Here is a 12,266-nt window from a genome sequence, read left to right as displayed (position 1 = left end):
AATGCCACTATTATGGAGTGTCCGCTAATGCGACGGGTGCGAGGGGGAGGGGTGTTGGGCGGGAGTGGGGCGAGAGGAGGCTCAGAGCCCGGGCCTGGATTTATTAAGAAACGATGCATTCAATTTCAGCGTGTACAGTAATTATCTTTTATTTCATTTTCTCTCCTCCTTCCCCCCCCCCCCCATCCAATCCGGCAGAAAGCTGCAGCGGCGGTGGCGGTGGCAGTGGTGGAGGCGGCGGAGGCGGAGGGTGTGGGGGTGGTGGGGGAGGCGGGGGTGGAGACAAGAGTCCGCCGGGATCCTCGGCCTCCAAACGAGCCCGGACAGCCTACACCAGTGCTCAGCTGGTGGAGCTGGAGAAGGAGTTTCATTTCAATCGCTACCTGTGCCGGCCTCGCCGGGTGGAGATGGCCAACTTACTTAACCTGAGCGAGCGTCAGATCAAGATTTGGTTCCAGAACCGGCGAATGAAGTATAAGAAGGACCAGAAGTCCAAGGGGCTGGGCTCGTCGTCTGGGGGCCCATCTCCGGCCGGGAGCCCTCCTCAGCCCATGCAATCTACAGCGGGCTTCATGAACGCCTTACATACTATGACCTCCAGCTATGAGACTCCGTCCCCTCCTGCCTTCGGCAAACCCCACCAGAATGCCTATGCTTTGCCGTCGAACTACCAACCGCCACTCAAGGGCTGTGCCGCCCCGCAGAAGTACACGCCCAACCCCGCGCCTCCAGAGTATGAACCCCATGTCCTTCAAGGCAACGGGGGAGCCTACGGTACACCGAGCATGCAAAGCAGCCCTGTGTACGTCGGGGGGGGCGGGTACGTGGATCCATTGCCGCCCCCTGCTGGCCCCTCCCTATATGGCCTCAACCACCTGTCCCACCACCCGTCGGGGAACCTGGACTACAACGGGGCGCCCCCTATGGCCCCCAGTCAGCACCACGGACCTTGCGATCCACACCCTACCTACACAGACCTTTCTTCTCACCATGCGCCTCCTCAGGGTAGAATCCAAGAAGCGCCCAAATTGACACACCTGTGATGGGAGAAGTGAGGGAGGTGGGGTGAAGGAGCACAAAGGACAAAAGGAGGGTATGGAAAGAGCCAGCAAGACCGAGACTGCCCAGAGGTGATGGAGAGGACAGAAGGGAGGATTAGAAGGAGAGAGAATTACTCTGAAAATAGAGCCCAGTGGGAGCTGGGGTAGGGGGAAGGTATTACCTCATTCTTCCAGGTCCCCATATCACAAAATTTGCATTCAAACACTAACCTCCTTCAACCTGCTAATTAAAGAACAGAATCCAAACTAGCCTAGAGATCTTGTCCTTCTCTACCCTAGTTCCCCACTCCAATTTTCCCTACTAACTCCAAAGCTCCAACACAACTTTTAGTTAAACTGCCATGTGTGTGTGGGGGGGCAGGTGAGTGGAGGAAGAGAAACAGAAAATTGGAGGTGAGAGTTGTGAGAAGCACATTTTAAAAGCAGAGAATAGGATGACTTGGCAAAAGGCAACCAAACCACTTACCTCCCCTTCTTGGCCATCCCAGATAACTTCTTAATTCTCTCTCTTTTTAAAAAGGAAATATACACAAATATTTCAATTCCCAGAGCTTAGAAGGGACAGTAACTTCTCCATCCTGTAGCACCTTCAAAAATCTCAGTCTTCTTTTCATTTGGGCCTTATCTAAGGCTACCCTCACTCCTTTCCTCTCCTCTCCTTCCCCTTCACCCCATTTGTTAGATCTACACCCTTTCCCAGGATTTTAAGATCCACATACCTGGTGATTTCCCCCCATTACAATTTTTAGTGGGCTCAGGGATGCTGAGAGATCCTGAAAGTCATAGCTGCCTATATTGTAAAGATATAGCTATATATATTTTTTCTTTGAAAAATGGCTGAGGAGCAAGAGGTAGGCCTGGGGTAGGCAAAGTTGTCAGATCTAAAGGTTTGGCTGTCCTTCCCTGCCCCAACTTTCTCACTCTCCAATCCAATCACTACATCCTCCCTCCTCTCTTTAGGGCTCATCACAAAAAGCAATTCAGACACAAGGGGTTAGAAGCTTTTTTTATTATTATAATTATTATTATTATTATTGTTATCATTTCGTTATTCTCTTGGCTTAACGTGAAAACAGGGTATATTTGAACAAACTGTATGTCCCAGGACCTGAGCTGATGCCAGAGTTTTTGTATCTCTGCTGGCCTAAAGCTCCTAACTGGGATACCATTGTTGCACTTAGAGTTTACATTTTAATGGATATATAAACAACTGTGAGAGATGCTTGGGCCCACAGAATCCAGGCTTTGCTCTAAAATTGTGTGTTCTAGTGAACATTTTCATATATATTTATTGGTTATAGCCTGTTAAGATATTTTCCTTTGGTATTATTTATCCCCCTACCCAACATTATGTATTTATATGAGGGAAAAAAAGAAAATTGTACTTTTTTCTTTTAGTATTTACTTGTTATAAAGGGCATTGTGTTATCTGTCGTAAGATCTTTTTATTTTAGTTATTACTGTACTCTAGAAAAGAGCTGTAGATTTATGTTACCCTCGTACTTATGAGCAATTGTAATTAGTTCTCTTAAAGGCATGAACTCAGCTCCTAATCGTCTCTGTATAGTCCTGAATTTGTAGACTTAGAGTTACTCCCTCTTGGAAATCTTTCTTTGTTCTTAGGAGTTACTTTTTCCTTACTACAAAGGGTTGTTTGTCAAGCAATTCTTGAATAAACTTTCTGTTATCAATTTTACCTTGTCTCTTTGGTCCAATTGGTCAGGCAATAAACAAGTTGTCCAGTGTTCCCAAATTTAAGAGGGTGATTTGAAAATACCATTCTGTCTTTCTTTCCCCCCTCACTCTAGCATCTTCCCCATGTCCCTGAATCTCCCTTTTAAGTTCTGTTTGTTTCCTGTTGTAACATTCTACCAACTTATCACGTTGATGCTTCCTTAACAAGCTCTTGTACTCTTCCCTCAACAGCCTTCCTGAATTTGCCCAGCTATACCTCCCTTCTGCATTTTTCTAGCTACACTCCCTCTCGATTGCTTCTTGCTTCTCTCTCTCTCTCTCTCTCTCCTCTCTCTGCTCTGGATAACAGCTCCATATCCTTTCCTGCAGCCTAAACTTCACAGGCCTTTTCCGCTGCTACAAAGAAGCCATCACGTGACCCTGGAGCCCAAACACTATTGGGTCTAGAATGAAAACAAAGGAAAATGATTAATCTTTTTTTTTAATTAAATAAATAAATTCTAAGACCTAGAGTTTTCAGGTCAGAACGTTGCAACTGAAGTTAAATTAAATCTAATAAAAAAAAAAGGTGGAAGCAACCAATCTCTGGAAAGGAGAGGAGCAGTTGATGCAGCTGCGAGGAGGCGAGGAAAGGGGTAGGGGGAGACATTTGGGACAGGAAAATAAATAAAATAATTCTTAGGTTTGTAGGCCTCTTGGTTTCCCCAATCCTAGTAAAAACTTCATTTATTAGTCGCGGTTCCATAAAAGTTTTATGATGTGGGAGCGAGGATAGAAAGCGTCTGTCAAAGATGAAATGTCAGCGCTGAATCGCCGGAGCCGATAAGAGAGAGAGAGGACAGCGAGTCTGAAATATGGGGCTAATTCGTTGAAAGAAGAAGCGATGGTGGATTTACTGAAGAGCTGCATAATTCTAATTGTAAGCGATGTGTTCGCATTGCTTAATTAGAAGCATATATTTAGTGTATGTGTATGCACGGGGTGGGGAGGGTAAAGGAGGGGCACGTTTCATTCCCTACCCCCAGCCTTAAAGCGAGGGCTAATTTTCATTTTTGTTACCTCCAGACAGTCCAAGGTTAGTAATTACATTTTTATGCAACGATAAATAACAATAAAAAAGCAACCTGACCCCCCCCCCCCCCAACTACCATGTAAGATTTTAACTGGACTCGGCTCATCCAAGCAGCAAACAATTTGCCATTGGGTCACACTATAATCTAAATGCGGGAGAGCGTGCAAAGTTTGATTGGGATCAAATAATGCTCAAGGGTCCCCCCCCCCATCCATTCTCACTCTATCTTCCTCTTCCCTATATAACATTTTCTGGATGATGTAATTGAATGAAGCGCCAAGTTAGGGGTTGGGGGTGGAGTAGGGGTACAGTGAATGGACTATCTATCTAGCAGGAGGGAGGAGGAAGAGAGAATTTTAGCGAGAGTTCGAAAACAAAAATAACTGACTGTAATACCAAATAGAATCTAGAAAAGATAAGGAAGTAGCGTTGTCTACCTGCCCTGCCCTGGAGATTTCAGGAGCTCAGATATCTATCCAGAGAGAATGATTAAGTTAAAATATTTCAGCTCTATGACTCCCAGTTTAATTGAGAAATATTCTCTGGAAATCTAGATCTTTCTTTGCTAAAGACCCCCTTCTACCTCTTTAATAAACAAGTTTTATGTTGTTCTTTAATCTGACATATAATCTGTCAGGAGAGGTTAGGAAACTCTTCACTCTTTTTCTTGTTCTTGTCTTCTTCTTCTTCTTCTTCTTCTTCTTCTTCTTCTTCTTCTTCTTCTTCTTCTTCTTCTTCTTCTGCTTCTGCTTCTGCTTCTGCTTCTGCTTCTGCTTCTGCTTCCTCCTCCTCCTTCTCCAAAACCTCTCTTTCTGAGCTGCAGAGATTAAGCTGCCATACCCACCAGGCTAACCCTAGAGAGTCCTTTAAGTCAACACCACAGATTTTCCTGTTCCCTATCTTTTCCTTAGGGATTGACTGACTGTTGGATCTCTGCAAATTGTAGTTAACAGATCCCCAGGGTTTTGAAGCTCTCAAATGGATTAAAAATTTAGGAAAGATTTTTAAATAATACTAATATCTTTCTTACCACTATCTCTTAAGAAAAAACTCCAAAGATGAAAAACTTTTTCACTGACTTGAGCTCGAATCTCAGCTTACCTCCCCAGATGCAACATGCTCTTTTCGAAACTCTCTGATTCCATTAGCCCACTCAAAACTCCAAACTCCCCCCCCCACACACACATACTATACAGAACTTCTCCAGAACCATCACTAACCCTCCCCCTCTCCCCCTTTGTGGCTATTCTTTGGTCAGGGCTCTCCCTCCTCCCCCGATTCCATCTCTGCGCCTCTCTTAAAATACTCACCGCCCACACGAATCTCTAATTGACAGAAAGTAAGTTCCTAGCTCGCGAGGCCCCAAGTCGAGTGGCCATTACTTCCCTAGCCATCTCTTTCTCCTTCTCCTGCTTGCTGCTTGAATTGGGGGGGGGGGGGGAAGAAGGGGAGGATGGGGAGTTTTCCAGACTAACTTTCCCCTTAAGTTAGTGACGTTTTCCTTTTTCTCATTTCCCATCTGCTATGCCTGGGTCTCCCTGATTCACCTTTCTCCTCTGCATCCCTCCCCCACCCCCCTTGTCCTTTAAGAGATCATGATTTTAGGCGTCTCCCTCTCCCTTTCCCAAAGAATCAAATTCTTTGATGCGATAGGAGGGAGCTGTCAGAGGGCTAAGATTGATCGCCTCCTCTCTTCTCTGGTCCCTCTGACCTACTTATTTTAAAAAAAATCTTACCCAAGAACTGATTTTTCAGTTTCTGCAGTGGCTTCTTATTATTTTCAATCAAATGTTTTGAATTTATCACCCATCGTTCAGCTCCAAAAACACTATTCCCAAGTTTTAATTAGCTTGCTAAACCTTAAAAATCTTCCTTTCAAAACCGAGCAAGGGAATATGAGCTTAGTTGTTCTCCTACAAAATGTTAATTAATGGGGTCAGGAAGGGAAACATTCGGAGGAAACCAACCTCTGCCCAAAACAAACTTCTTCCTGTACCTGAGATTTTTGTGGCTCTCTTCGTTTGCTATTAATCTTTGATTAATAACAGCTAAAAGATAATTACAGGCATTTATGGATAATATAGCTTCCTAGAAATAAAAGTGGACACACGTGTACAATATACTTAAACGTTGAGTATAGATATAAACACAGAAATCAAATATAGTATAGCAAAATAAAATGGCCCATTAAAACTTTTGTACGATAGAAGAATTCCAAGGGATCTTAGGAAGGATCTAATCATCCGAATCCCTTTATTTTATAGAAGAGCAAACAGACCTAGAGAAGTTCAATGAGTGACTCAAAGTCACACACACAGCAACTTGGTGGCAAGACCTTGACAGAAACCTAGGTCTTTTAACATCCAGGCCAGTATGAATTTTCCCTTACACCATTTTGCCTCTCCTGTAACATCTCTATGTCTCAGTGTTTAGTGTCAGAATTGAAATCTATTGATCTTTGAAAGAGTTAATTCTTAGCTTTATGGGAAGGGTGAAGGGAAAGGTGATATTTGTTCCCCAGGGTAGAAACTTTCAAGAGAAAGTCCATTTTAAATTTCTCTTCCTGCCAGATTTTGCTACCTACTCTACTATTTTGAAAAGGTTAATTTATTCCTGTTATTTGTTCTTGTTGTATTTATTTGGATGGGGGAGCAAGACGTCTCTTGCAGGTGATTTTCCCCTCCCCCCTCATCTTTTCATAGACGGGAAGAATATTTCAGTACTAGTTTAGAAAAGAGGGGGGGAATGGAGCGAGGGAGATATGAGGGACCTCGGGGGATTGGCACTGTCCACATCGCGGTCCTCTGGAGTTTTTGAATCAATTAAAGGAAAGAATACGCTCTGTTTTCTACCAGGCCCCGGTGAGCGATTGGCCAAGACCGGTCCCGTGACCGCGTATTGCCTGCAATTTCGGCCGAGTCTCGGGTTTAATAGAGAGAGTCCCCATACGCCTGTATTTATCAGCAATATACAATTATAAAGGCCCGAAATAAAAAAAAAAGAGAGAGAGAGAGAGAGAGAGGGAGAAAGAGAGAGAGAAATCTCCCTCCCCCTCCAACAATACCCTATCTATAAACTGGGGGGGGAGGGGGGTTCTTCCGATCCTCCCTTCCTGACATCCCCCCCCAACAATCCCCCTCCCCCACCCTGAGACTGGGACCATTGAAAGCCATGAATTTTGAATTTGAGAGGGAGATTGGGTTTATAAACAGCCAGCCATCGCTCGCCGAGTGTCTGACTTCCTTCCCCGCTGTCTTGGAGACATTTCAAACTTCATCAATCAAGGAGTCGACATTAATTCCTCCTCCTCCTCCTTTCGAGCAAACCATCCCCAGCCTCCAGCCGGGCTCCTCCACCCTTCAGAGACCCCGGAGCCAAAAGCGAACCGAGGATGGGCCGGCTCCGCTGCCGCCGCCACCACAGCCGCCTCTCCTCGCAGCTCCCCTGGCCCCCGAATTCCCCTGGATGAAAGAGAAGAAATCGACCAAGAAACCCAGCCAATCGGCCTCATCCCCTGCCCCAGCTTCCTCCACATTGCCGGCCTCTGTAGCTGGATCACCCGCAGGTTAGTACAGCGGACTGGAAACCTGGGCTAAGGCAGTTTGATGAGATTGGGGAGAAACAGAAGGGTTGCTTCTGGCGCGGGAAAGAATATTGGGGTTCTCTTCACCTAGTCCCCATCTCCTACAGACTAGAGAGCAGAATAAAAAGTCGGGGCCTGGAATATTAGTTTCCCTCCACTTCAATCTCAGGGAGTATTTTGGAGGTTACCTTTTCCTTTTGGATGTTTTTATTTTTTTTCGTCCTAAAGGTTGAAAAAAGATTTTATTTGATTTTTTATTTCTCGCTGCAAGGGCGTGACTCAAATATTTTGGGGGATGGGCATGGAGAGTGCTACTGGAATTGAGTCTGGGGAGGGAAAAAGGGACCTTCTTTCCCCCTTCCCTCCCCCCTCCCCCCACTAGGTCCCTCAAGAGCAGTTGAAGAATTTTAGAACATTGGTGGAACTGTCTGTGGGGTGGAGGGGTGTCTCGAAGTTGGATAAGGTAAATTAAAAGAGAGGTCTCGCTTTTCCTGAATATGAGGATGCTATATGAACTGTGGGCACATCCTCCAGATCCTGTTGGAAAGGATCAGGAATCGCTTTTTTCTCTTTCCTGAGGGCTGGGGGTGGAAGGCATGAGACGTTTCCAAAGCTTGGAATTCCTTTCCCAAGGTCTTGCTCTGAACTGGGATTCTAGGGGGCTAGGCTTGGAATGCGGTTCGAGAAGGGAAAAGGCGTGGATGGAATAACGGTACAGAGACAGAAGCTTTTCTTTTAAAGCAAAAAAAAAAAAGAAAAGAAAAGGTGAGGTTTCATATTGAACCACCTCTCCACCAGAGGAGGAGGGCTCCATGCCGGCTGAATTGGTAGAGGAGGGAAATGTATCCCTACTATGACACATTATTTGTGTGCTTCTCCCCCCCCCCCCCCCCCCCCCCCCCCCCCCCCCCGCCACCAGATACCCCTGGACTTCAGGACGGAGGCGGCAGCGGGGCCAGGAGACTGCGCACAGCCTACACAAATACGCAGCTGCTGGAGCTGGAAAAGGAATTTCATTTTAACAAATACCTCTGCCGGCCCCGCCGGGTGGAAATCGCGGCGCTATTAGACTTGACAGAGAGGCAGGTAAAAGTTTGGTTCCAGAACCGCCGAATGAAACATAAACGACAGAACCAGCATAAGGAAACGCTGGATGGCGAAGTCGCTTACCCTGGAACTCTGGAGGAGGGCAGCGACCCAGCGGAGGAGCCCGAGGGAAGTCCGGCCCTGGGTCAAGCTCTGGAAGCCCCATTGCTGTCCCTAGGGGATAAAGAGGCCTGTTCTCTCTCCACCAAGTCCTCCCTAGGTCAGTTAGGACCTCGGCTGCTGTCTGCCCCATCAGAGAATTCTAACGCTGAGAGTCCTCAGTACCCAGAGGACACCCCAGGGGAGATGGAACCCGAAACTCTACTGGACGATTCATTTCCCGAGGGGCAAGATTCTCCCTTCTTGCCGGATCTCAACTTCTTTGCTACAGATTCCTGCCTCCAGCTCTCTGGGGGACTTTCCCCTAACCTGCAGGGATCCCTGGACAGTCCAGTACGATTTTCTGAAGAAGATTTGGATTTCTTCACCAGCACACTCCGAACCATCGACTTAGAACACCTACAATTTCAATAACACCCCTCCCTCCAAATACATACCCCAAACATTTATTTTTCTCCCTCTTTCTTATGTCTTCACTTCCTACCAAAGAGTTCTCTTTCTAGGTTAGAGAACTCCTAATTCCCTTTCCTGCCCTTTCCTCATTCCCATAGAACCCTTGATTAAGTTTTTACTAAAAATTCAGGTATTATCGAATTAAAGACTTATTCGAGCACCCGCCCCCTTTTAATTTATTAGACACTTGGACTTCTCTTTTTAAAAAACTCCACAAAAATCCTTTTGATAAACTTACAATGAAATCTCAGGAATAATAAAACTCTTGGGGGGATGATTTCTTAAGAAACAGAGGGACCTATTTTCCTCTTTTTTAAGTTTTAGACAGTAGACTATTTATTAAAATTCTTTAATAGAAAAAGGGGAAAGTATTTATTGTATATTATTTTCATAGATTAAATAAATGTCTTTATTATATGAAAATGAGTGAGCATTTGCCTTCACGCGGCGTTTCCTGAAGCTCCACATCTTCGCTTAGCTCTAGTGGATTCCTTTTGCCTTCGAGGCTAGTTTCTCTCTTTCCTTTTCTAGGTCCTATTTGGGATATCAGTTATTCTATTACTTTTCCAACGGGTTAGGGAGCAAGAGCCTGATTTCTATAGCAAAGTGTTCGCACCGACATGTGAAGTCCGGGTGCTACGAATTAGACGCTGTGCAGTCAATTCTGCGCTCTTCTTTTTTCTCTCTCAGGCGAAGAAGAAAATCCAAGAGAACCAAAGATTTATTTAGAGTGCTTAGTTTCCCAATATCACCCGACCTTCATCACTAAGATCCATGGTATCTTGCCTGTTTGGGTTGGTTTAATTTCGTTTTATTCTTGTTTGTATTTAAGAAACCTCCTTAGGCACAAAGATAAATGAAATGAAAACAGGGTCGGCTGGAGAAAGAAGAGACTTTGTGGTCCTTCTTGCGACAAAGGGTGGATGGTCGACATAGATGAGTTGGAAAGAGCTTCCCCAGGAAGACCGAAGGGGGTCAAAGAGGGAAGGAAGGGGAAGGATAGTGGAGTTCATCCTAGATAATTGTTTCTATTATTTCTCTCTAGGTCTCCACAGAATAAAACCCACGTATCTCCCTCTCAAAGCTTGTTTTACAGAAAGAATGAGGGTGGAGGAGGAATGGGAAGGCATCTTCTAGGGAGGATGGGGGAGCGGCGAAGAAGGAAAATGAAGGAGCCTGTGAGCCTAGATCAGGACTGGAAAAGATGTGTGTGATAGTGTGGGGGTGGGGTTGCAGGGGATTTTCTCGGTGTCTGGACCCACGTGTCCCTCCCAGACAGGAGCACACCCTTCCAACATGAAATTTTCCACATGAAACTCATATATCAAGCCAGAGGAGGTGAGGGTGAGGATGGTTATGAATGAAAAAGGGTCAGCGAAGGAATCCATCGCAGTGGACATGGAAAAATAAATTATTTCTAAGGCACTGGGGGCTCCTGAGCCAAATGGACCCTATCAGAGGTTAGGGACTCGGTAGAAAAGACTATGTTAGACAAGTCAGATGGACAGAGAGCTGGATGGGGAGCATAGAGAGGTTGGGCACAGGCAAACTAGGCCGGTGGCTCTGGAGAGAAGGTGGAGGCAAACGGAGGAAGACTGGGGAGGGGGAGGGGGGAATGTGATTCAGAGATGCTCAAAATGGCGCTGGAGCTCGGGCCTGTAAAAGGGAGCGATGAGACGCACTGGCCGCCATGACAGCAGCCGCAGGATCCCGGGCTTCAGCCTGATGGGAGGAGGGAGAGCGAGTAATCCACTCTACCATCAACAGTCCCCCTCCCGTCAGCCTACTCTTCGCACCTCCCCATTTTCCCAAACTGACAGAAAATAAATGGGGACTAGGGAGTTTTCCCTTGCTTGTTTTGTGTTGTTTTCAGTGAGCCCAGGAGATGCAAAAAGTGTGTCCAGTAGAAGACCACGTGTATGTGTGTTTGTATATCAGTTGAGATGTGTACTTGTGTCTCTATTGTAATCCATATATACATGTTTTTATTGTCTCCATTCGAATTTATGTGCATGTTTTTATTTCTTTAGCTTGTGGAAGCCACAAAATATTAAAACTGGGCAGAAATCTTTCTAAATATTCACTGCCTGTATTCCTCAATAGTTTGAATTCAACGTAAACATCCTTCTCTACACACCTTTTCTTTGCTCTGAAAACTTGGAGGTGGTAGAACTAAGGCCTCGTGGCTTGTCACTCCTCTCTTTATATGGAGAAAAGGTGTATATTTAAAGGGTCCCCAGAAAGCCATACCTCTTCAAGTTTACTTAATATTTCTTCTCAAGAAAAAAAACTCAGTTTGACTACTGACCCTGCTAGACTTGGGTTTTCAAAGAAACATTTGTTTCCTGGGCCTCTAGCCCAGAAGAAGGGACAGATCCAGGCAAGGGGTCTGCTTGCAATGAACTGAATTTGTGCCTAGTTTTCTGTGGCAGGAGCAATGGGAGACCTCAATCATCTTGGTAATTCAGGAGATTGTCAGTCAGGATATATCTAAGGACAATTCTCACTTTGGGGGTACTGACTGGCTAAATTGAGAGATATGCATATCTTATTCAGTTAGAATTTTACCTTTAAAAAACATACTGATGTAGAACCCATGTCATACATTAAATAATATTATTGTGCCATATTCCATTGCATTTATTGCTCTCATAAATAAATTAATATAGAACAATTAAATACGCTATTATAGTAATAGTGCATCTTATTAGTCCATGCATTTATTTTCCCTCATAAAATATAAAGATATGAAATAAATTCAATATATTAAAGTAATAATACATATCTTATTGGGTTGTGTGTTTATTTCCTCATAAATATATGAGCATATAATATATTAAAACAACACTCTATCTCTCAATGGGCTGGGTGTTTATTTCCCCATAAAATATGCCCACAGGCAGTCATTATATGTTTAGTGTCTTGAAATCGCAGCACATACGCCTTTTCTATCCTAGCAAAATGAAATCAACAATGAGCTGAGGATTTCAATCGTAGACTGTCAAATCAGATAATTCAAGCTGGTTTAAAATGTCCCTGGTATCATGTTCTTTTTTCTTAATCAGTAGAATAAAGGGTAAGACTAGGAGGTGATCTCTAAGGCACTTTGGAGCAATAAATTCTATGATCTTTTTATCTGGGAGGAGAGGAGGAGTACCTTCCAGTATTTTGAGAATTGACCTCAGTTTCCTCTTCC

At 44.7% G+C, this 12,266-nt stretch overlaps 2 protein-coding genes across 5 annotated transcripts in view; both read left to right on the top strand.

Annotated features, from left to right (window-relative positions):
* The window catches only part of HOXB3 (homeobox B3), a 61,136-nt gene extending 58,384 nt beyond the window's left edge, over positions 1 to 2,752 (top strand). For all 4 annotated transcript variants that reach the window (XM_074224186.1, XM_074224187.1, XM_074224185.1 and 1 more), the window contains one exon: positions 199 to 2,752. In XM_074224186.1, the coding sequence (XP_074080287.1) occupies positions 199 to 1,043 (845 nt within the window). In that variant the 3' untranslated portion in view covers positions 1,044 to 2,752. The remainder of the gene's footprint in view (positions 1 to 198) is intronic.
* A 4,016-nt stretch (positions 2,753 to 6,768) lies between these two features.
* HOXB2 (homeobox B2) lies at positions 6,769 to 9,474 on the top strand. Its single transcript, XM_074220585.1, has 2 exons — positions 6,769 to 7,393; positions 8,331 to 9,474. Exons 1-2 carry the CDS (start codon positions 7,000 to 7,002, stop codon positions 9,029 to 9,031), a joined length of 1,095 nt encoding a protein of 364 aa, XP_074076686.1. The 5' UTR covers positions 6,769 to 6,999; the 3' UTR covers positions 9,032 to 9,474.
* The last annotated feature ends 2,792 nt before the right edge of the window (positions 9,475 to 12,266 follow it).

The sequence above is a fragment of the Macrotis lagotis genome, chromosome 2 (genome assembly GCF_037893015.1).
Source record: "Macrotis lagotis isolate mMagLag1 chromosome 2, bilby.v1.9.chrom.fasta, whole genome shotgun sequence".
NCBI lineage: Eukaryota > Metazoa > Chordata > Mammalia > Peramelemorphia > Peramelidae > Macrotis > Macrotis lagotis.
Note: the sequence above shows the minus strand (reverse complement) of the source record. Positions and strands in the feature narration are given on the sequence as shown.